Source organism: Lynx rufus, unplaced genomic scaffold, assembly GCF_022079265.1.
Source record: "Lynx rufus isolate CCGP_SWC_20201006 ecotype Redwood Valley unplaced genomic scaffold, mLynRuf1.p SCAF_6, whole genome shotgun sequence".
NCBI classification, from domain to species: domain Eukaryota; kingdom Metazoa; phylum Chordata; class Mammalia; order Carnivora; family Felidae; genus Lynx; species Lynx rufus.
In genome coordinates, this window is record NW_025814878.1 from 51327351 (window position 1) to 51353257 (window position 25907).

The following is a 25907-nucleotide window of genomic DNA, read 5'->3' on the forward strand; positions in this document are numbered from 1 at the left end:
GATTAGAAATTCTCACCTGTTCGATTCAAATTCCCGAGGACCTGAAAGGATAGAATACTGTGTAGGGAACTCAAGGTTGCAGTGTGGTCACAGCTTCAGTTTTGCTCCAGTTATGATACGTTTTCTCACTGACAGACTTTCTTCGATTCTCATAGAAGCCCCAAATACCTTGTGTGTGACGATATATTGTGTCCTTTTAAAAACCTGCTTTTAAGTACTATTTACAGGTTATTCTGTTATACTTGCAACCTAGTTTTAAAGTACACGAGGATTTTATTAATACTTTATACAGACACGTTTATAGGAAACTCGCTCTTTCTGTTTTTAGGTGCCATTTACATTGATGCCATTTACTTTATAATCAATTTACATTTTGTCCGAATAGAGCCTTCTGGTTTGAAATATCTTCATATACTGTCATTTGATCAAATAAATTTCTTACTTAGAAAATATGCATGTTTTTTATTTCATTCCTCTTACATATAGCTGGTTTGCTCTGACTCCATGCCAACGGGCGAGGATTGGTTCAGTTACCTTCAGGTCGTGGGATTTGCTCTGGTTTAGGAATCTGAGCAGATGTACAAAGGGGGTGGTCTTGGGTCAGTTCCACTTAATTTCAAAGCTTTGCCATCTTGGCTCCCTTTGGCCACAAAAAGAGGCGGCATGACAGTGTTGACTAGATGCAACAATTGAGAAGCCTTCAGAGTTTCGCTATAGGGATATACAGATTTCAACATTTTCCTCCCCTTTATTTGAACATTCTTTTCTAGTTTCATAAGGTTTAACAACAGGAGTCAGATGAAGAAGGCAGAAAATCACCCCTGGATCTATTGTGTGGTAGGCAAGAGAGACCAGTCTTCTTATTCTGTTTTTTTACTGTTATTACTTTAATATTTATTTATTTTTGAGAGAGAGAGATTGAGAGAGAGAGAGAGAGAGAGAGAGAGAGCATGATTGGGGGAGGAACAGAGAGAGAGGGAGACACATATTCTGAAGCAGGCTCCAGGCTCCCAGCTGTCAGCACAGAACCCAACAAAGGGCTCGAACTCACGAACTGTGACATCATGATCTGAGGAGAAGTTGGATGCTTAACTGACTGAACCACCCACGTGCCCCACCAGTTCTCCTATTCTTGAAGGAACCTACATTTTCTTCCCTCGTCTGTCCTAGGAATTGGAATGGGAATTTGAGAGCGCATCTCTTGGCCCTTCGTAGTAGGTCCTTGGCACCCAAAAACTTGTCCTGATCAGCCCCAAGACCAGATCCAAATGGAAGGGGCATCTTATACTGCCATAAAAGGAATGAATTCTGCTGCTCGATAAGCCATGTCACCTAAACCTAAAGTCAGGTGCCAAGCCCCGAACTTCTGCTGAGCTAAGTTTGGGGCAACTTTCCCTTTCATAAGTCTGTGATATGGTACCTAAGAGTTTCCATCTGTGTCCACTTAGGGGTTTCCTGTGGACAGATGTGGCTATAGCGCATCATGAGGTAAACTTGACAGGACTTAGGTATGGATTTGTGGGAGCAGATGTGGTGAGGGAGAGGGCTTCTCAAAGATCTATGCCTCAGGGCGCCTGGGTGGCTCAGTCAGTTGAGCGTCCGGCTTCGGCTCAGGTCATGATCTCACAGTCCATGAGTTCGAGCCCCGCGTCGGGCTCTGGGCTGACAGCTCGGAGCCTGGAGCCTGCCTCGGATTCTGTGTCTCCCTCTCTCTCTGCTCCTCCCCCACTCGTGCTCTGTCTCTCTCTCTCTCTCTCAAAAATAAATAAAACATAAAAAAAAAAAAAGATCTATGCCTCCAGTTGCTACTGTGATTCCCTGTCTAGGGACATAGCATGGCACTGGGTTTGAGAGAAGGACTAAGTATACTTTTGTCATGCTGAGTTTGAGGGGCCTCAGCAAGTAGGTAGTTGGTTAAGTCAGTCTGGAACTCAGTGGAGGGGTCTGGGCTGGAGACACAGATTTCTGAATCGAAGATAGCACGGTGAGCTTGACAGCTTACCAATACATAAAGATTTTTCTGATAAGGTGTGTGTGTGTGTGTGTGTGTGTGTGTGATGAATGGGACTTTTTGATCTTCTATTTTGAAAAGATGTATTAATATTTAGAAATCTGTGTAATTCACTAAGCCAGTATTTTCTTTTTCTTCTTAATGTTTATTTATTTTTGAGAAAGAGAGCAAGAGCAAGGGGACAGCGCAGAGAGAGAGAGAGGGAGACAGATAATCCAAAGTGGGCTCCATGCTGATTGCAGAGAGCCTGATGCAGGGCTCAAACTCACAAACCGTGATCTCACGACCTGAGCCAAAGTGAAGCGCTTAACCAACTCAGCCACCCAGGTGCCCTTAAACCAATATTTTCTAAGTGACCATGCAGGATGTTGCAAAATATCGTGTAGATATAAGATCCATTCCAAGTGCAATCTCAACCACTGTAACAGCAGAAAGGGGTCGTTGGTACGGTTTCAGATTCTGTATTACAACTAACCTTTAAGAAACTGTCACTTTTTGGGGTGCTTAGGTGGCTCAGTCGGTTGAACATTTGACCTGGGCTCAGGTCGTGCTGTCACAGTTCACAAGTTTGAGCCCTGAAGTGGGCTTGCTGCCATCAGCAAGCTGTTGGTGCAAAGCCCACTTCAGATCCTCTGTCCCTCCCCCTTCTCTGTCCCTCCCTCCCTTGTGCTCTCCCTTTCTCTCAAAAATACATAAATATTTTTTAAAAACAATCACTTGTTGAGTATCAAGAATATCCACAAGTATCTCTAAAGGATATTAAAATACTCCTCCATGAGGCCAGACTGTCTTCATGTAATGAAGCAAAATGACACAAAAGCAGGTGTGAAAATCCAGCTCTGTGTTCCATTAAGTCAGACTTTTAAGAGATTTGCAAAAGTGTAAAACAATGCTCTTCTTGTTTTTTTTTGTTTCGCTTTGTTGTGTAAAATAGCTGTTTTTCTTTTTTTTTTTTTTTAAACGTTTATTTATTTTTGAGACAGAGAGAGAGAGAGAGCATGAACAGGGGAGGGTCAGAGAAAGAGGGAGACACAGAATCTGAAACAGGCTCCAGGCTCTGAGCTGTCAGCACACAGCCCAATGCGGGGCTCGAACCCACAGACCGCGAGATCATGACCTGAGCCGAAGTCGGACGCTTAACCGACTGAGCCACCCAGGCGCCCCTAAAATAGCTGTTTTTCAAGAAAAATGTTTATAATAATATGTAATGAGGTTTTTGTTATTTTTATTTTTTAAATTTTTTAATGTTTATTTTTGAGAGAGACAGAGTGTGAGGGGGGAAGGGGCAGAGAGAAAGGGAGACACAGAATCCCAAGCAGGCTCCAGGCTCTGAGCTGTCAGCACAGGGCCTGACATGGGTCTCAAACTCACGGACCGCGAGATCATGACCTGAACCGAAGTCGGACGCTCAACCGACTGAGCCACCCAGGCGCCCCTATTATTATGTTTAAATGCAATAACAAGCATCACCATCCTCTGAGCGCCTCCACACCTGGCCTCTGTGGCTGTCCCCTGGCTCCTGCATTAGAGCCCCAATGTCTTTCTCTGACTGGGCCTCACTTTTGCCAGTCAATCTTTGTGTTAACCATCAGAGTAACTTGAAAATTTGCAAACAGAAACGAGCACTTTCTTATGGAGCCTCCTTGTGTGCAGAGAAAAGCCTGCACTCCTAGTGGGGCCACCAAGCCCTTCCAGGTCCAATCCCTCCTCCCCTGCACACTGGCCAGGGCGGTGACTCTGCACCCTTCTTCGAGCTCAGCACACACTGGCTCGTCCGCCCGAAATGACCACCATTCCTGCATGGGCAGTGCCCTGGGGATAAACTGTCACTCTCCATAGAAAGGCTCCACAGCTGACATGGGAGCAGGCAGGATCCAAGGACATGTGCTTGCCCTGGGCACGTTCCTAGTTCCACCTGACAACTAGGAAAAGTAGTGTCTTTCCAAGGCCTCTACCCCTAGGCCTTGTTCTCATTCCACTTTGGGGCCATTTTCACAGTGCCGACATTGCCTAGATTGGTGTCCTCCTGATCACTGCCCCCCTGGATCTTGGAGATTAGACACTACACTAATCTTTCCTTGCTGTTTACTAGGGACGAAGGTATCCCTACTGACTTGAAAGCTGTCCTGGCCTCCTCCTTCCTCCTGTCATGAGAAAATTCCCCTCCTTCGGCTTTTAGCTAAGGCGTTCTATGCTTCTTCCCCTATTTGCTTGTCTTGGCTGCATGTTACACTGTAGGACTTGCATCGCTGGGCTAGCTCCAGGGCCTTCTCCGGAGAAGAAACACTGTGGCTTGGGATTTTATGCTGACTCCTTGCGTGACAGGCCAACAGAACAAAATGTGATTTGAACCAAGCTATGCTACCTCACATCTGATAAATGGAAGTCCCACAACTATAAAACGGTTCTTATAAGGAAGGCAGCCTTGAGGCGAAAATGATTATAGCCATTTACTTCCTGCTATCCACCCACAGATGATGAAAACTTATAGACTGACTCGCGTCTGTTAGTAGTTACATATAAATATGTCATTTTTGCAGAGGCTGACTGGGGGGAACACAGTGCCTTTGAAGGAGCTCAGGCAGGGGACAAACCTCAGGCTCAAATCTCCAAAGGGCCAGCCACACTGCACATAAAACAGAATTACCAGATACTCATCTGCTCTGAATTCATTTCTCTTAAAATGGCTTCTGTTACCTTGGGCCCCTATCTAAACTTTTTCAGTGTGCTTCTCACTATTTTTGTTATTCTCATCTGATCTCTTTTAATGCTTCTCCTTATTAGTACTGATATGTTTTGTTGGTAAGAATAATTATAATACTTTACATTTTTTTGTACATTATACAGGAAGCATATTTTTTTAAGAAAAATTATAAACCGGGGGCACCTGTGTGGCTCATTCGGTTAAGCACAGACTTCGGCTTAGGTCATGATCTCACGGTTCATGGGCTTGAGCCCGTGTCAGGCTCTGTGCTGACAGCTCAGAGCCTGGAGCCTGCTTCGGATTCTGTGTCTTCTTCTGTCTCTGCCCCTCCCCCACTTGTGTTTTTTCTCTCTCTCTCTCTCATCAAAAATAAATACATGTAAAAAAATTAAAAATAAAATTAATTTAAAAAACCGATATTGACCTTCAAAATAATCTATCCTAAGGAAAAAACCTATCCTTTATGTGAAAATGTGGGTCTTAGTTACATGTTATGCCAAACAGATTTCTTATCTCTGTTGTCACCTCAACTTCCCTCTTAGCTCAAAGGAGCTCGAAAGCACTGGCCTGAGTGGTGCGCTTTCTCCTTGGACGTGGATTTGAAGTCAGACAGAAGCAGTTCTGAACATTGTCTCTGACCATGTGATCTTAGGCAAGTTGTCAAGCTTTTTAAGTCTGCCCTGTCTTCACATGTACACTAGACCTTTCCCCAGCAGGTAGTTGGTGCTCAGTAAATGTTCTCCTCCCTTTTCCTTCTTTCCTTTGGTTGTCAAGTCTAATCCTTAAGGTTTCTGGAATCTTGGCAACCACAGAGCCAGGGGTCAGTGCCAGCAGGACCTGAGGGACAAGCAGGGCAGAGAACAGTTACCACGGCCCCTTCTGCTTACAGCAGAAATAATGAACGCCCGAGAGCCCAGCATTCACAGGCTGCAGTCTTCCTGAACACATTTCGCTGGGGCAAGAGAAGAGTCCATCCGGACTTGAGAAAGTAGCCCTAGAAAACAGTAGGCAGGGGAAGAAGGTTGTAGGCACCTCTCTATGGTGGCTTGTAGGTGGAAGACACCAGTGTGAGGTTAAATGGTGCTCTCCATGAGGTTCTACTCCAAGAGAAGGAAGAATATGTTGAGCTGTGTCCACGCTTACCATGTTAGTTTTTTAAGTTTATTTTATTACTTGAGAGAGAGAGAGAGAGAGAGGAGAGCATGAGCAGGGGAGGGGCAGAGACAGAAGGAGAGAGAATCCCACACAAGCTCATGTGCTATCAGCACGGAACCCAATGTGGGGCTCAAACTCACGAACCATGAGATCATGACCTGAGCTGAATGAGACGCTTAACTGACTGAGTCACCCAGACACCCCCACTTAACATATTATTTTGAACTAATGATCTTGTTCGTCTCTCCATGGTGACCATCGAAGAACTGTGAGCAGGTGGGATGGATATGCGTGAAACACAGTATGGCCAAGTTTTGACAATAGGAAGAGTGGAAAGAAGTTTATCTAGACCCCAGAGAGAGAGAAGGAAGAGTACTCAAATGCTCAGGAGACTTCTATTCCTGTTGCCGTTTGATTGCTGGGAGATTGGGCAGGTCACGTCACCTATTTGGATCTCAGTTTCATCTGTAAAATGAGGTTAAACCAGGTGAGGACTCTTCTAGCTCTGTTGTCCATAATTGCAAGTGTGTGTCCTCCTTAAAGGCTGACGTGGTATCTCCTTGCTACATGTGTCCTGCATCATCAGCTGAGTTAGGACTCTTTCTGGTTGGGATGATCTGGGGGGTTAGGCAACGTCTCAGCAGCAGCCTGACCATCTGGGTGTCCTTCCTATCCAGGGCAGTCCCATCCCTGCCCTGTCATTCACAAATGCTGTGTTGGTTTGAAATCATGGTAGCATTGTCCATGCCCACAACTGTGTTGGGCCCTTTCATCAGCAAGCATTTAATGTTTTCTTTTATACTATTGAAAGGGGTTCTTGAAAGTTCTTATCAAAGCTGGCAGCTTGCTGAAAAACCCCTTCTTAGCCCTTCTCGGATGGTGGTGATCGAGATTTTCCCCCAAAGGGGACAGAACTGTAGAATTTCAGAGCAGATAGAGTATGTACATTTCAACTAGACCAGAAGTTCTCACACTTGAGCGGGCACCAGAGCCATCCGGAGTCTCCTTAAAGGCCCCACCAATCAAACCAGTGTTTGGCTCCCATCTAGGGAAGGGCCCAGAAGGCTACATTTCTAGCAAGTTCCCCGATGGTGTGGATGCTGCCATTATGACAACCACACTTAGATGTCCCCTTAACTAGTACAAATCTTTTATTAGCAGATAAGGAGACTATGCCTAGGAAAATTGAGCCCAAGAAAAACTAAAATCCAAGTATTCTCATTCACGACCCAATGGCTTCCAGTAAAACACAACCTGTTTTTCCCCCCTCTAGGCCAATAGTTTTCAAGCTTTTATTTAAAAAATCACTTAGGGAACCAGTTTGAATACTCCAGGAGCTCTTAGGGACTCAGTATACCCAGAATAGTGGTTCTTAACCCTGCTGCACATTGGCATCGGAGATTCTGATGTAATTCCTCTGGGCGTTCTCAAAAGCTCTGCAGATGACTCAGTGGGTAGTAAATGGGAGAATCTCCAGTTTGGAGGAAGGTCCAAGCGTCGCAGGTGATTTGGGTACAGCTGCAGGCTGGTCCAGATATTGTAGGCAAACGCTTTCCTGGTCTGGCTTTCTGCTTTAGCAAACGTGAAGGAGTAGCAGTGGCTAGTTTGTGGTTTCAGGAATGAATGGTAGATGTGAGTGGCATAGATGGAGACATTCAGACCAAAGCAAATGTAGGCAGTCTGGATGGTGGGTCGTTTTATTTTTTCCGTGTATATCAACCTTCATTTTTAAAACACTTACTCTTTTTTTGTCACACACAGCTACACATTTATTTTCTTATAATGAGACCTTTTAAGACTGACCCTCTTAAGAGTACCTGGGTGGCTCAGTCAGTTAAGGGGCCGACTTTGGTTCAGGTCATGATCTCATGGTTCATGGGTTTGAGCCCCGCATCAGGGTATAAAATGACAGTGCAGGCCTGCGTGGGATTCTCTCCCTCTCTCTCTGCCCCTGACCCCTCTCCCTCTCTCTCAAAATAAATAAATAAATACACTTAAAAAAAAAAAAGATTAACCCTATTAGCAACTTACAAATATACAGCACATATCATTAACTACACTCACCATGTTGTACATTACACCTTCAGGACTTATTTATTTTATAACTGGCACTTTGTACCCTTTGACTACTGTTGTTGTGTGATTTTGATCCTTTAAGCTCCCTTGGTCACTTTCTTTGGCTCCCTGTAGCTTCCTGAATAATAACAGAGTCACAGGGAAGCTTCCTGCCTGGTTCTGATGTGCAGGATGAGAGAACGCTTTGAACTCTGAGGTGTTTCTTCTAGCTCCAAGCCTGATCATGTGATCTGAGCATTTACTCCTTTGCAATATAGGAATAGTAATATCTGCAATCTTTACCTTAGAATGGCTTTGTCAGAACCCAATACTTAAAGCACTGTGGAAACTATAAAGCACTATAAAAATGAAAGCTATTATTATATTAACCAGTGACACATACGTGGAAGCTTAAGAGGAAATATCTCTTCACTAAAATATACCTGGAAATTCTCTTGGAACTTGTATCTAATTTGTCCTTGCTTCTAGGTGCAAATATTCAAATCCAAAACCCAGAACACCTGAGTGTGATCATGTGAGCATTTTTTTTTTTCAACGTTTATTTATTTTTGGGACAGAGAGAGACAGAGCATGAACGGGGGAGGGGCAGAAAGAGAGGGAGACACAGAATGGGAAACAGGCTCCAGGCTCTGAGCCATCAGCCCAGAGCCGACGCGGGGCTCGAACTCACGGAGCGCGAGATCGTGACCTGGCTGAAGTCGGACGCTTAACCGACTGCGCCACCCAGGCGCCCCTGATCATGTGAGCATTTTAACAAGATAAGTTTCTTCTCAGATAATGGGGGAACAGACCTGTTAAAATGTCTCAGAAGAACAACATCCAAGTTTTAAGGAATAAAATCCTAACTAAAAATTTTAGAAGTCTTGTATTTCTTATAGCTTGGAAGGTGGGTGAGGAACTTATGGGTTAGTAATATAGCATGTATGTTTAATGCAGTATGGGTGCTTACAGTTTTGAAATTTCTTATGACAAAAGGGCCTAGAAATGCTTAAAAGATTTTGTCCTAGACAAGTTACCAGTATCAATATACCTTCATCATCATGAACTCTACATTGGCAGGCTTTGTCTTCTGCATAAAAGCCCATAAGTTCATCGCTTATAACTGCATATTTTTCCTGGGAGAAATTTTCCTAGGTAAGTTTATCAATCATATGAAATATTGAGAAATCCAGTAATTGCTATGAAGCAATGTTAAACTGTTTCAGAAAGCTAGTTAAGAGTGCCCTCTGGTGGTAGTGTGAAGCAACTGACATGCATCATGGTTGGTCTTTAATCACAGAATCATTGAACTACATACAGTTCTGTGGTTTCTTAAAGTTCGACTTTCATCCTTTACACTTCCACAGACCCATTGCACCATGGACTACATTAGGACATGTTGTTTAGATTGTGCTGAGTTATGTGGGTTATCTTTTACACCCTAGTGAAAATTTTAGTTGGCATAGTGCTTCATTAAAAAATAATTTTTAATTAAGAAGAAGCACTGTATGGGGCATCTGGGTAGCTCAGTCACTTGAGCATAAGACTCTTGATTTTGGCTCAGGTCATGATCCCACAGTTGTGAGATTGAGAGCCTCGAGTCCACTTCAACACTGAGCCTGCTTGAGATTCTTTCTCTCTCTCCTTCTGCCCTTCTCTCCAGCTTGCATTTTCTCTGTCTCTAAAAAAGAAAGAGGAGGAGAAGAAGAAGAAGCACTATAGGGTTTTTTTTAATGTTTATTATTTATTTTGAGAAAGAGTGAGCGACTGAAGGAGGGGCAGAGAGAGAGGGAGAGAGAGAATCCCAAGCAGGTTCCATGCTGTCAACGCAGAGCCTGATGCATTGACATGGATCTCATGAACGGTGAGATCATGACATGAGTGGAAATCAAGAGTCAAACGCTTAATTGACCGAGCCACCTAGGTGCCCCACACTGTAGGTTGTTAACATTGCACTTTCAAATGAGATTTCTTAAATAATTAGATCTTGGCCCACAGTTTATTATTGCTTGTTTTGTTTTGTTTTTGGGTAGGGTTGGGTTTGTGTGGGAACATTAGACACTGTGATGGGATCTAATGGAGTATGTGGAATCTTAGGCAGATTTTGGGACTAAACTACTTGGGATAATCTGTTGTAATTTTAGATGAGGACAGAATATGGGGCCAAATGATATTCTGGGGTGTCTTCCAACCACTTGGTTCTATGTTAAATTTTCCCCAGCAATCTGATATGTTTCATCAGTTTATAAATGTTGTACAGTATTTATAAACAAAAAGAAAATGCCAACATAGGGGAACAGAGAAGCCTGTGGGACACCTCCAGAATGCTTCAACAGTTCCTCATATTTCAGCCCCTCCTTTGTTTCCAAATATTCTACCTTGAGAAAGTATATTATGATCACAATTAGATTATGTTGTTTTAAATGGATTGCTTTGGGTGAGTGGCAAAAGCAACTTTACCACAGGAGTAGCTAAATTTATATCTGGGCTAGCTGATGTAAATTATTTGTACAGAATTACTTTCACGAAGAAATAAGAGAATTTGAAGAGCCAATGTAGAGATCACTGCAACGACCTGAATATGGGACATGGTTATCTAAGTGAAACAAGTGATAAATAGAACTTGAACTATCTGACATGCTAATAGTGAGGGCACACTTCTAGAAGAAAACATGATTAGAAAGACCACATATCAATAATACATCTATTTGAACCAATTCAAATGTAAACATGGTTTGATTCTTAAGATGTCTTTGCTTTTACTGGCTTTGCAGCATTGTGGCTCCCATCATACTTAGGTGGGAGTCCAGTTTTCTTGACAAAAGAACAAAATTAACTATGTCATTTAGGGTCTTAGCAAAACCCCCAAGGCTGGAGTTGGTATAACCCTGGGATCATGTCCAGAGCTGAAATCAAGCCACTCAACCAAATGAGCCATCCAGGTGCCCCCAAAAACGTTGATTAATTTTAGAAACAAAGTACACACATGTATCCCAGATAAGAAACTTTTAAAGTGGATATTTTAAGAAACACACAACCTCAGAAATATTGACTATTTTCCAGGGACTTGAAACCACTTCAGAAAGTGTGTGTGTGTGTGTGTGTGTGTGTGTGTGTGTGTGTTGGGTGGGGGGGGGGGATTATAAAGGGTAACCTATGCTAATTTCTAAATTGAAGATGACAGAAATTGTATGAATAGCAGGAAAAGGTTTTCGTTTAAATTTCAGTTGTTTCTAGTAAGTAAAGCAGACAAGAGAACCCACAGTTTTTGAGAGGAAAAAACATCAATTTCATGAAAATAACAAGAAAACAGGACCAGAATCTATCACAAAATGATAGACTGTAATAGGAACAGCTTGTATAAGATGCAAAAACGGGTAGGTAGTACAAATGTAGAATTCTGTGTATACATAAGGAAAGCCTACGATTGATTCTGGGACCTTCTATTGTTCTGAATGGACCTTACATTGGTTCTTTATTACAAAAAAGAAAAGGAAGCATACTGGACTCCCTATATTTTGTCAGTCTCCGATCAGTGAAGCACTATATTCTTTTCCCCAGTAACTTCCTGGAGAGGACAAATGTAGTGAACCAGGCTTCTCCAAACCAGCACGTGGGTGCTCCAGCATGAAGTGCTCGTGTGTTTCTAACCATTTATAAATATTCAGATCGCCTGAAGCCCAAGCTTCTCAATGATGGTCTAGGAAGCTCTATTGTCATACCAAAATTATCTTTGTGCTCCCCCCTCCCTAAAATCTAGAGCCCTTCAAAATGGCAACCAAAAGAAATGGTGAGAGCTCCTGTCCCCCATGTTCCTTCATGAAAGTAGTTCCATTCTTAGGCTATCTTCTGGAAGCTTCCATCTCTCTCCTCATGGGATTCCCTCTGCCTTCAAATGTGCACTTGGTATCCTTAAGGGTAAATGACAGATCATGAGAAGATGCTAAGGTATGAAGGCAAAGAGCTGCTTTTCCCTGGTATTAGAATCCGTCTATCTTGTCTTTCCGCCTCTCTGTTTTATTATCAGATTCACTAGGTTTCAAACCCACAATGAGGTGTGAAAGATATCCACCTTCAAGGATAAAAACAAAGAGCATAAGTCCAACAGGTCTTCTAGCTACCATTTTAGCGAGAAAGTTGGGAGGCAAGGCTGTGTAACATTGTAATAATTTTGTTAAGGAAACAACTTTGTAATAATTTTGTCAACACCTGTAGATTTTCCACATTCATTATTTCTGCTATATTGTCAATTTCCCCATTATAAAATAAGACAGTAAACAAAAAAGCCTATTTTTTTATCTTGAAAAATTCTTTGTTAGATATTTGTTTTTATTTTTGAGAAAGAGAGCACAGGCAGGGGAGGGGCAGAGAGAGAGAGGGGACAGAGGATCTGAAGCGGGCTCCATACTGACAGCAGAGAGCCCAATGTGGGGCTCCAACTCATGAACCACGAGATCATGACGTTAGCCAAAGTGGGACACTCAACCAACCAAGCCACCCAGGCAGGCGCCCCTATCTTGAAAAATTCTTAATTTTTACCTTTCCTAGTTGCTGCATTGCATTTATTGTCCTCTTCATTTCCATTTAAAAGAAATTGTCCTCTTCGTTTCCATTTAAAAGCAACTGTTGCTATTTTTTTTTAAAGAGCACTGTAATTGGGTTTCACCTATATTGCCCCATTACAATTTCTCTGTTCATAAATCTGGATACTTTCTATTGACTTGTCTTCAATCGTTTGTCCTGTTGCTTTCAGCTTGTTGTTACACCCATCTGTTGAATTCTTATTTTCAGTTACTCTAATTTTTGGTTCTAAAATCTGTTTGACTTTTTATCTTCTCTATTTACCAGTTATTTTTAAAATCCCTGTATACTTGCAGTCGCCGAATTACCTGTGTGTTTTGATGTCTGTTGTTTTCCTGTTTCTAGCCAAATGGTCCTGTTTATTTGCATGCCTCATACTTTTTAATTGAAAGTTAGACTTTCTAGATGAAAATCTGTAGAGGCTCTGGATGCTATCTTCTTCCAAGGAGGGTTGTTTTCTTTTGGTAGGTACGTAATGTACCAACTGTCACCTTGGTCCATGCAGGGTTAATTTTAGGCTTTGTTAGGGCTGGTCTACTTCAATTTTGCCCTTTCCCTAGTGTAGGAACTGTACTCTTAGGACATGACCATTATTCCTAGGGGTTAGCCCTTCTGAAATCCGGACACCAAGCCTAGGTGTTTATCAAAGCCCATTTAACTCCGAGGCTTGAAATTCAATCTCTCTTTCTCTAGCACTAGTTGGTGAGAACACCTTTAACTTCATTAGCTTCCCAGCCAGGGGCTGGACTAGGGTGAGACAAGGGAGGTGCTTAGGGCTAGGTACCACTCTATCATAAGCACCTCTTTAAATTTTACTCTGGGCGCCTCTTGCCTCCTCCTAGTTGTGGCCTTGATCTCAGCTGTGGTTTTCTGTGGAGTCTTTTTTACTCAATGACTTGAAAAGACTCTATAGAAAGATCACTTCTTTGTGATCCCTCCTCTCTGGGATTTGTCTCTCCATTTTCTGTTTTGACAGTCCTGAATTTGTTTCCTCAGCTCAGAAAGACGGCCACTTCCTTTTGGGTTTTTATCATTCTCTGGCACCTCAGGTAGCTGGAGGTGCCCTGGGGGGAAAAGCTGAGGGTAAATGGGGTACTCACCTCCTGTGCTTTTCCTTTCTTTCAAAGTTGGATGTCTGAAAGGTTCCTGGATGCTTTGGTTGACCTCTAATGCATTTATAAAATTGTTTTGGTTTCTTTGTTTCTTTTTTTTAATAATTTGTCCCACCACATTCATCTCTTTACTGGTTGACTGAACATGAACTGCTCCGTCTTGACTCCAGTCTTCTGTTTATGCTGTTTCTTCTGTGTTGGACTCTCTTCCTTCACCACCCAAACCAGGTCCCTCCTTCTTGCTCCCCCTGGATCTCACTCCCTCAAACTACACATGCAATTAATGATCAGAAGAAACATTGTTTTAGAACAATTTTTGATATAACACATTTAACGATGTTCATGTGTAAAGTTACACATTAATGATGTAAACGTGTAAAGTTCCTCATCATTTACTTCCTAATTTTATTTTAAAAACCTCTGTATTTTTTATTGGAAAGAAATCAGAAGAAAATTAAGAAAAAATATTCATGGTTATTTCCAGGTGATGGGATTATGTACTATTTTAATTATCTTTCAAGGCTCTCCATATTCTTTATGGTAAAGTACAACTCTACTTTTGTAGCAAAGATTCACTTGTAAATAATAGTTACCCATGAAAGTAAATAATTACCAATGACACATTTATACAATCACTCTCTCATGAACATTCATGATGGAGACCCTCACATCCTGAAATCACTGATGCACCAACAAGGTGAAATAACACTGCTGAACTGGATATTTAAAAATGGTTAAAATGGGGGGCGCCTGGGTGGCTCAGTCGGTTAAGCGTCTGACTTTGGCTCTGCCCAATGATCTCATGGTTTGTGAGTTCAAACCCCGCATCGGGCTCTGTGCTGACAGCTCAGAGTCTGGAGCCTGCTTCGGATTCTGTGTCTGCCCCTCTCATGCTCCTGCTCTGTCTCTGTCTCTTGATAATAAATGTTAAAAAAAATGATTAAGATGGTAAATTATGTGTTTTATTACCGTAGGGGGGAAAAAAGAGTCATAGTAGGACCCCCCTCCACCAGCCCCCCACACACACAAAGAAAGAAAAAGTGAAGCATCCAGGTGTAGAACGGAAATGAAAATGAGTTTAATTGTCAGATGGGGTCAATTTATAGAACACAATAGTTTTATCAAATTGTTTTCATAATGTGCCAATACTATATACATAGTTTGATAATCTGCATTCACATTTTAGATACTTGGTCCTGGTATAACCTGGCTTTGATTGTCTTCTTCAAATACTTTAAACTTATTGAGGAAAAATTCTAAAATGGTTTCTCCAAGGGTTTGAGCATTTTTGTTTTTTAGACCACTTTTCACGACCACATGAAGTATGTATCTTGACTCACAAGCCTGCATCACCCATGTTCGCTAACACAGGAGGATTACTTATGATGACAGGACCTACCTCTCTTCATTCGTTTAGACTGAATTTATTCACCACCTGTATTGTCATAAGTTCCATTTCTATAATCACCGATATCTGAAGATAAGTTAAAGCTATTTATGTTCAGGTTGGTGTAAACACTAGTTAACTGGCCTTTTATCCATTCTTTTAATTGAATGATCATACAAATCATGAAAAATCTCCCAAACTCATCATAAATGCCAATGGTATATGTTTTATTTTTTAATCAAGTAATTTTTAAACCTTAAAATATCCATAATTGACAGAATAAGACATCAGGCATGAAATGAGAATATAAAGTCCGTGGTCTGCAGAAAGGCAAACAGTATTCTAGTCCATCAAGATGATTACATGAGTGAAATGCCATTCCAAACATCTACTCCTTTTTTGTCCTTTAAACACACATAGTTCAAGTGTTTGTTATTTTCACTTGTAAACAACATGAGCCAAAATGGACAATGAGGTAATCTAAATACTACACATGATAAGTTAAAAACACTAGGTAAAACACCATATTAAAGACATACAGAAATCAGTGTTCACTTTGGTCTCTAGGATGGTTAGAGTTGTTAATACCAAAAAGCAACACATACTAATTAAAGCCAGCTTGGTGGTGGGTGCCAGTGGTTGACAGACACTAAGTAATTCAAGAGGTAGTCAACACCATCATTTTCAAGCTGGTGACACTCACAAGTGTTAAGCCACAGATGTATTAAATAGCGTAATAGTTTCTCACAGTACAGTACTTTACCATAACTTCGCAGCTTTGTTCCAAATATAAAATTTAAAAACGATTCATAGGTCAACCTCTCACACTCTAACTGAACATCTATGACACAGATCACACAACCACCACATCTTAAAAGAGGCTGCTGACAGCTAGGTTAAGACAGAACTTGACGCTCTTCACGAGTTGTTCTTTTCTAAAACAAATAAATCTCATTAGGACATCTAGGAAATTAAAGTCAGTTGCACTTGTACACACTTTCCCAAACTGTGTAACCAAAGGGGAAATACACATATATATTTTATGATAAACATTTCTTAGAGAAAACAGATAAATTAATTTAAATTAACTTTAAGACTTAATGAGATTTCCCATGTCCTGTATAATTCATCTTACAGTGAATGTTACAAAGTCTATTAACACTTATGGGCTTCTATTCACAAACTAAATACAACTAGCAGTAACTTGGGGCCACACTGGTGCAAAACAAAACTGAGCCAGAATATTTCAAAATATTGGCATTAAAAATCCTATGTTTGTAGATGGAACGATGTTAAATACTTTGATGTTTCTTGATCTTTTTCCCTACATTGCACGCCAGACTTCCAAGTTATAAGCAGGTAAAAATCTTTTAAAATTTTTCAGTTGTAAAAATACATCCAAAGTCTTCCAGCAAAGACTAGAAATGCAAGTATAAAAAGGTTTCTACTATAATCTGCCATGTAGCAATGAATAGCTCCCAGGGCTAAGAGACTGGTAAGTGCATCTTTCTTAGGAATTACAATTGTGTTGACATGGGAGTGAGGTCAAGGGGCAACTAAGTTACAGTCCTCCTGCCCAACCTACTAGTAACCCCTGTAAACTGATGCTTCACACAGACCCTTCTCCTCAGTAGCTAGAAATGGCATTGCACGTTTACTCTATGTTCACTCCTTGGCAAGCCAGTGCTAGTTTGTTATGTGCCTAGGGCAGTAATGCTGAAATAAGCTTGGCCTTACGGCAGCACAGACACAAAAATGGAGATTGGCATCCTTTACACTTTTGCCCAGCATGAATACACTCATGCACCAACCTCTCCTCCTGCTACCCCTTCCCACCCCGACCTCTGGGCAAAGCAGCTATGTCCAAGATTGCTTCTGTGTTTTCTGTATTTTTGCTTAAGTGGAAGGGTGCCCATAAGTCTTTAAATTAAATACATGATAACTTCAAGGAAATGCCCGGAGACGTTGCTAATAACTAAATGAGATGCTTCATTATTCACAAGTGTTTGTCAGAAACATGTAGTTGTGAATTCTATCTATAACACAGATTAAAAGGTTCTGTACCAGAGAATTATCAGCCACTGTAAGGCTGGAGCAGCATAAAGGTGTGCTATGCATCAACTATGAGGTAGCCTTTTGCTGTAAACAGAGTATTTCACCCATGTGAATGGACACTGTGCTCACATCAGTGATATTCACATATGCAAGGAGTTTGGAATTCTGCTTTAGAGCATGGGAAATAAAAATAGGAAAGCTGATATCTGATATTTGAAAATTTTGATCTATGTCAAACTCAGAGGTAGTTATTACTAGCATCAGTACATAATACTTATATAAAGGTCTAAGTTATTTGGTTTGTTTTGAGTAAGCAGGACTGTAGACCATTCTGTAAAGAAACAACAACATTATATGGTATGTTCCCTGAGCAAAGTTCTTTGTCCTGAGTATGTTATGTAATAGTGATAATATTTTTATATAAAAAATAAACCCCAGCTTTTAACCATAAGATAGGTTTGGTATGTGCTCTTAGTTCAGTCTGGTAAGATGCTTAAAATGACTTTAAATTGCACCCAAGGTCCAGTTATAAAATGCTTTTTTTTTAAATCTTGATCTCAGCTCTGAACTTTTTATATGTAAACAGGGAATGTCCAATTCTCAAGTCCATAATTTCCTATTTCTATAAGGTCAAGGAACTTTGGTTTGAATTTTCAAAGTGACTTATCATGTTTTGCATTCTTCCTGTTAACCTGCTTATTATGCCTGCTAAAAATTAAGCAATGCCACTTTGATTTGTCTACATAATTTAAATAAGCTTACAATCCTCACATAAGGCAAGGAAGTACTTCTCTACAGCTATATACCACATTCAATATCGTCAAAGGTAAGCTTTGCATCACAGCACACGGACATATAAACCACGGAGAATCTCACAAACACTGTCACGGAATTCAAGCTGAGCTATAAAGGACCGTCAACCCAGCCTGTGGCATTTTCTCCTGATGCTGGCTTGCTGAAGCAGCAGGAAATGCCTACGTTCACCAGGCCAGGATAGGTTGGGGAGGGGGCAGAGCTGCTCAGCAGAACAGGTCTCAATGGACTCATGGTATTCTCTTTTTTTGATTATCTGAGCTTACACCAACAGGCTCACACAAAACGTTGTTTATTGCCCATGTTAAAGCATTATAATGAATTGGTACCTTCTTGTAGATGTTTCAGAAAGTTAGCCATAACATATAGAACCAGGAGGACACCAACATTTTTTTTTTTAGTGACTGAAATCTAAAGAGACTGATACTAGGACTGGTCCCCAGCCAGTTTGTTAATAACCTAACTGGGGACCAACCTGAGAAGCGTCTCTATCCCCATTCCTGAACGTCCGCCCTGAACCCGCCGTGCAGGTGACTCCAGCATGAGCAATGGAGGGAACCTCCGTAAAATCAATGCCACCGTGTGAAAATCCTTGCAGCTCTCCCTAGGAGAGGCTCCGCACTCCGCCCCAGGAACGCCACTCTAGTTGCCTGCCACCCCACGCTGCTGTAGGGCAACCGTAGTGGGCAATTGTGAACATCCACTTACTTTTCGTTCTCAACCCCAGGATTATATTCTTACCTGTGCTGTCTGGTTTTAGAGACAAGTTAGATAACTCTCTAGGGGGAATAAAAAAAGCCACCAAAAAAAACACAAAAAACAAAAAAAACACACCAACACCGCATGACTGGAGTTTTCCTCCAAGGTCTTCAGTAGTAAACGAGGAGGCCCCCCTGTTGGACGCGATGGTTCGGACTGACTCCGTCAAGGGAAGCTGCTGTTGCCACAATCCCTTAAAAACTTCACAACATGTGAAAGATGATAATGAGCTGGTATCAAAACATCATGGAAAACAATCAAGTCACTACATTTGTACATTGCCCTCCCCCTTCATTTTTCTTAGTAGGCATCTAATTTACAGTCAAAACACGTGAATTAAAAACATCGAAATATCGGCACAGTAATTACACATTCATTGTCTTTTCTGGAGTTATAGATCCCAGATTCAAAAGAGCTTATGGCAGTCGGAGGCATATGGAGTTAAGGTACTGCCTTCAAAGGGCGTTGGGGTAGGGGAGACCCTCTACAGACATCAGGAAAGAGAGGCAATCCCATACTTGGGAGAACTGATGACTTAAAACCTTTAGTACCATATGATTGGCAGCTCTGAGATCTGAAGTAGCCTTTGGTTCACACAAAAGGTAACAGTCATGTGTTTATTTTCATGTAATATAAAGGGAGTGGTATTTGAAGAAAAATCTCCAGGGATTATCTCTGAAACCATCTAAAATGCTTCATATGGGTTTGCAATTCTTGGGGATGTCCAATTCTGTGAGGGAGGGTGTGTGCTTGTATCTCTATACACACATATATAAAGACGAACCCGCTTTATATATATGTCTACATTCCTACAGAAAATCCTCCTACACACACACACATACGGACTCAGGCTCTCTCCCTCTCACACATGCACATATAGATATACATAGTATTTCATTCTCTGAGTCACATAAAACATGACACCCTGCTCAAATGTAATTTGCTTAGAGTGATTTGTCTGTTTAAAAAAATTCACAGTTCCTCAACAGTAGTTAAAAATCCCATATCAGCTGCTGCTGTGAAATACTGTTCCCCTGTACTTGCATGAGGTAGACTTCCCAACTGGGGAAAGAAATCGGTAACATTTCAGAAGGAGGGTTATGTCTTTTTTCTTTTTTGAACGGAAGGCCCCTTTTTGCTTGGTTCTTCCGGCACTGCAGAGGACTTCACCAGGGAAGTTTCTTGAGATGACCTGCCTGGCCATTCTGCTATCTCGAACCTCGCCTCCTGAGGAAACGGCGGTGACGTGCAGCCATGCCCTCCCCCCAGCTCTCGAGGAAAAGTCGAAGTGCATGGCTGTGATTCTGCTTCCTGTCTTCCCTGAGAACTGGCAGGCGGCTGCGCAACAGTTTTATGTGGGCAGTTGGCCACCATGTGCGCGATGCTCTGACAGTAATGGCACTTCTTTGGCTGAGGAGGTAGACTACATTCCTTAGCATGATGATCAAGGCCGCCACAGTTGTAGCATCTGCAACAAGAACAAGGAAAACGTCTTAGAAGCAGGGAGCACGGGTCATAAAACACATTGTACAGTTTTTAAAAATGCCAAAATACACTATCAATGAGATCAGCCTCTTTTAACATGTCCTTATTAATGAGTATGGAATGGCTATTTTTAATGCCAGTTGCTTTCGAGACTGTCTTTGGCAAAATGCTCTAACAAAGTTATAAAGCTAATTGTGCTAAGCATAATAGTCAATGAAAAACAAGAGTACTAAAACATGAAAGACTAGTCACACTTCCATACAGAAATGACTTTTTTTTTTTTTAGGTTTGAGAGGTCATTTTAAAAGAACAGTTGTAGTCCACTAGAGGGCAGCCAATGGTCAACAAAAAATGACCAGCTAGCTTTAAAAAGAAGTCCATTAAAAAATAAAGCTGTTAACATAATAATATGCACTGCAATGCACTCAGCAATTGAGAAAATTATAGACCAAATTAAATTTTGTTAGTTTAACATTTCTTTGGGTGTTAATTATGTTGACTGTGGAAACCAGCTGAACTGGAAGAATTTTTTCCTTTGTACATATTAAGTAATGTGGTGAAATCTGATATATAAGAAGTCAGATGTCTATGGTGAGTGATATCTAGCAAATTATGAAGTGATATTAGAGCAATATAGTAAGTATCTGAATCAGAAGAAGCTATAGAAGAAAGCTTCTAAACACTTAGATTGTCTCTCTCTCAAAAATAAATAAACATTAAAAAAAATTAAAAGCTGAACAAGTCAATTATTTGAGAGGTATATATTTGCTCAGCTTTCGTCAGATTTTCTTTGAATATTTTACATTCAAAAAATATAAAGAACATAATATTGTACATTTAAAAAGGTTTTTTTTTATTTTTTATTTTTTTTATTTTATATATATGAAATTTATTGACAAATTGGTTTCCATACAACACCCAGTGCTAATCCCAAAAGGTGCCCTCCTCAATACCCATCACCCACCCTCCCCTCCCTCCCACCCTAAAAAGGTTTTTAATCCACTTGTTGAGTATAGAATTTGCTTGTTTTGTCTCCAAATGAAATGTTTTAAGAGCTTTCTATTTTAAATTTATTTTTAAATACATTTATGACCCCATAATTCTTAATATGAAGCACAAACAATAGGTCACAAAATTTTTTAAAAAGAGCAAATAAGTGGTAACTGTGAGCATCAACTTAAGACTATACTGACAATAAAATAATTATAATTGATTACATTGTGGGGGGGGGAACAAAAGGAGAGCAAGCTTAACAACTTATACTACCATATATTTCAAAGACAAACTAAGCTACTACTAACCTACTGAGCACTAGTATTCTATTTTCTGAGACAAGTCACAGAGGGTGTTTTTTGTTTGGTTAGTTTTTTACCTGGCAAATATAGGATAACTATGGACTGTTTCTTCAGTTACCAATATTACCTTTCAGATTTTAGAATAATGGATTCACAAGATGGGCTTTTATTCTTTGTAATAATTAACAAGTATTTATCCCAGGGAAAAGGAGTGCATCATATTTTCAAAAATTTAAGGGAAGAACCAAGAAACCACTTTTTCTGATTATTTCTTGTGCAATTATACACCTTAATATAATAAATTAATAAAACAAATATTATGATCCAGATGCAAATTGTTTTAGCCATGTGTTCTAAGAGATCATGGAAAAATCAAAGAATAATAATAATATTACCAATGAATGACTGAAGTTCAGGTCCCCCAAATAACACACTAAAAATGGTATCTTTGAAATATATAACCATATCACTTATAATAATGTTTTCCCACAGAGTTCTCTTTTCTACGGATAAGTGAATTCTTAAATTAAATTAAATCTGCCCTTCTATTAAATATCTTCTTTTGAATTAAATGCACTTCCTTGAGAATAACATCCACTCAGGAACTCATTGTGGAAAAGGAGAAAATAGGTTAAAGCCTTCAGTAATAGAACATGCTTTCCTGTGGACACATCAATTTCATCAGTCACTGTGGTATGCACTGTGTTATCCAATTCAGGGAACCATTCTGCCCATGCATTTACCAAGAGCTAATGTCAGGATTCCACTTTTACAAATGGGGTCTTCCATCATATTCTGTATGTGCATTTACCATTACCTTCAGGTTTTAAAAGTTATTTTTAAAGATACTATATAATTTGGGTTTCCTTGCATTTTGACCTGCTCAGTTAATTCACTCTCCTAGCTTTTCAGTATGTGCTATCATTAGGCCAGACTGTCTTCTACACTGAAAAGATTTGCATTCAGTGTATATGTGCTTAGTCTTAAAAGGGGAGGAGTGGTATTTATTCTCCTCTTCTATTTAATCATTCAATGTCAATCACTCTTACTAAGAGGGCAGATCACACCCCATTATGAAACCCCGTCCTTCCCAAGGGACTGACACCAAAATGGAAATGTTCAGCTACCTTTTAGCACACAAATGATACCACACCACACTCTCCATACAAGCTCTACATGGTACTTGTCTCCTTTGTTCACTGTCCACACCTCTCCAAATCAGCTTGCTTTTGTTAGTTTGAATGAATTTTACATTTGATGTGAGAATGAAAATGGCATGTGTGCCCTTGTATGGCTACATGCTTAATATAAAGACCTAGATCCACAAGCAAAAGACTATATATGAAGAAAACTATAATCACACTTCATTATACATTCTGATAGCCAACCATAAAAAGTAAAATCATTCATGGTTAAGTATTTTATAAAACTATGAACTAATGGCACATTGGGCATTTTCTCACATATTAAACATAAAGTAAAATAAAAATGTTCAGATTAGTCTTAAAACTTTATCAAGTTCTTATAAAATTATAAATACTTTAATTCTACTGAGCTAGCACATTCTGCAAATATTACCTCTTACTTAAGATGCTTTTTAAGATGGAAAATAACAATCAAATTGAAGCCAATTTTTTAAAAGACTATCAAAATAAGATTAAAATTTTTAAATGAAATGAGAATGCCAACAATAGATATAGTAGGATAGAAGCACCTACAATGGCAAAATAAATAAAAGGAAATCCTTTAGGGCTTTACAAACATTTTATTACATTATGAAATAAGTAATTAGGTGGATCTTAATAAATTAAGCTCAAAAAACTACATTAGTTAATAAGTTAATCAAAACATATGCAAAGTAGTGAGGATTTCAAAATAAAAATTAGAACTCTGATTCTGAAATCAGAATTTATTTATTTTTTTTAAATGTTTTGCTTATTTTTGAGAGAGTATAAGCGGGGGAGGGGCAGAGAGAGAGGAAGACACAGAATCCGAAGCAGGCTCCAGGCTCTGAGCCGTCAGCACAGAGCCCGATGTGGGGCTTGAACTCCTGAACCGCATGATCATGACCTGAGCCGAAGTCAGACATTTAACCAACTGATCCACCCAGGCGCCCCTGAAATCAGAATTTAGATCTGCTATGACCCTTAGAAAAATTCTCATTTTTGGGATCTAACCACAGAATAAGTTAATTATATTTTCAAATGATAATGGTAACAATGGTTATAGAACAGAATCCGACTGAAAACTAGTAGATTAGAATATAGACATTAAGGGGCGCCTGGGTGGCTCAGTCGGTTGAGCGACTGACTTCGGCTCAGGTCATGATCTCGCGTTCCATGAGTTCAAGCCCCGCGTTGGGCTCTGTGCTGACAGCTCAGAGCCCAGAGCCCGTTTCAGATTCTGTGTCTCCCTCTCTCTCTGCCCCTCCCCCATTCATGCTCTGTCTCTCTCTGTCTCAAAAATAAATAAACATTAAAAAAAAATAAAAAAAAAGAATATAGACATTAATTTTTAAATGATACCTCAATAACTTAGATGAAATAATTCACCAATCGTATGTTCCCCCTGGATCCCAAAAGTGATAAAAAGTTGGGCAGAGGGGTGACACCACACACAGAGGGCCAGCTTTGCCTAAAAGTGTAATTTGAAAAATATAACTTAGGCACTTCTAAGTATTTCAAAGTGCTAATTTAATAAGACTTTATATGGAGGGGTGCCTGGGTGGTTCAGTCGGTTAAGTGTCTGACTCTTGATTTTGGCGCAGGTCATGATCTCATGGTTTGAGATCAAGACCCATCAGGCTCTGTGCTGACAGTGCAAAGCCTGCTTGGGATTCTTGCTCTCCCTCTCTCTCTGCCCCTTCCCTGCTCTCTCCTCCTAAATAAACTAACTAACTAACTAACAGAATTTATATGGAAAAATAAATCTACATTTTGAGGGGTTGGAAGGGGCATTAAAGATAAGGATACAGTGATCTGTAAGCTTCTCAGGAACAAATACTGAACAACAGTAAGTACAGTGGTATCAAGGAGAGAGAATAGAGTGGAAAAAAAAGTGCAAGGTATAGGGCAGGAAGAAGGGGTGAATGCAGAAAAGAGGACATACAAATCCCTGGAAAAGAATTATGTGGAAAACGATCAATACAATTTCCAAATGGGAGACCAGAGAAGTCACAGATTAGAAAGAATTCCAGAAACTAACTTGCAGAAAGGATAACTGACTCTTTGAAGAGATTGCTTGTCACTGTTTATCCTGATACAGTCCAACTAAAATCCAAAAATGATACCAATGACATTCAAGTCTACAGTTTTCTCTATTAATACGACTGAATACTTGATAGCTAATCCAACTGTGTGCTGACCAACCCAAACACCTGGGATTGCTCAATACCAGTCTGACAGTAGGAGGGAGGTGGATAGGAGAAATGCCATCAAAGAACTCAAGAGAGCTAAAGAAAAGGCATGTAGCTTTTGTTGGAAGCAATCTGCCCACCCTGTATCTCCTGAGGGTAAGAGACACAGATTTCTTCCAGAAGGCCCGATTTGTTTCGATACAGGCGTCCACACATTCTTAACTTACACTGGGTATAGTTTATTCACTTCACAGGATCTGCCCCAACATACCAAGAGGAGAGTTAGAAAACTTTGATGAATCACAGAGTCAGAAAGGCCTTTCTATAGAGCACACATTTTCTGACCTCTATTAAAGCATCTGTTCTTTACATGAATCTGTTTCTTTGTATTTCATTCTTATATCTAGACTGTTAAGACTATAAGCCAATTAAGCAATAAAACATTTTAGTAATGTTAATTTTTATATATTTTTCTTAAGTACAGTGGGTAAAAACATTGAGATTATAAAAAGTAGTGGTTAGTGGTGATTTGTGATTTGTAAAAAGATTCTTCTGGAACAAATACATATTTAACACCAGAAAAAAAATTATTTGTATCTTCTGAAATACAGAAGCCAGTATCCCCCTAAATTACCTTAATTCATGCTAAAAATAAGCATTTTTTTTTAAATTTTTTAAATGTTTATTTATTTTTGAGAAAGAGAGACAGAGTGCAAGTAAGGGAGGGGCAGAGAGAGAGACACACACACAGAATCCGAAGCAGGCTTCAGGCTCCGAGCTGTCAGCACAGAGCCGGATGCGGAGCCCGAACTCACAAACTGTGAGATCATGATCTGAGCCGAAGTCTGGCACTTAACCGACTGAGCCACCCAGGTACCTCTAACTCATGCTAAAAATAAAATGATCTATACAGAGTAGGATTGAACATACTGTTAACAGAATTAAAATAACAATAGAAATAATAATGAGGTTCAATTCACTAAAATCTTACTATGTTCCAGAGACACTGTGCAACAGGTTTCAAATGTATTATATAATTTAATCCTCCCCCAAACCCTATGAGGTACTACAACATCTACATTGTATAGATGTGTGTGTGCGCGCACACACACACACACACACACACACAGATTTGAAGTA

At 40.1% G+C, this 25907-nt stretch overlaps 1 protein-coding gene across 1 annotated transcript in view; it reads right to left on the minus strand.

The window, feature by feature from the left end:
* Positions 1–19730: 19730 nt before the first annotated feature.
* LIN28B (lin-28 homolog B) overlaps positions 19731–25907 on the minus strand; it is a 107485-nt gene continuing 101308 nt past the window's right edge. The window contains exon 4 of the mRNA XM_047101356.1: positions 19731–20100. Coding sequence (XP_046957312.1) covers positions 19731–20100 — 370 coding nt within the window. The remainder of the gene's footprint in view (positions 20101–25907) is intronic.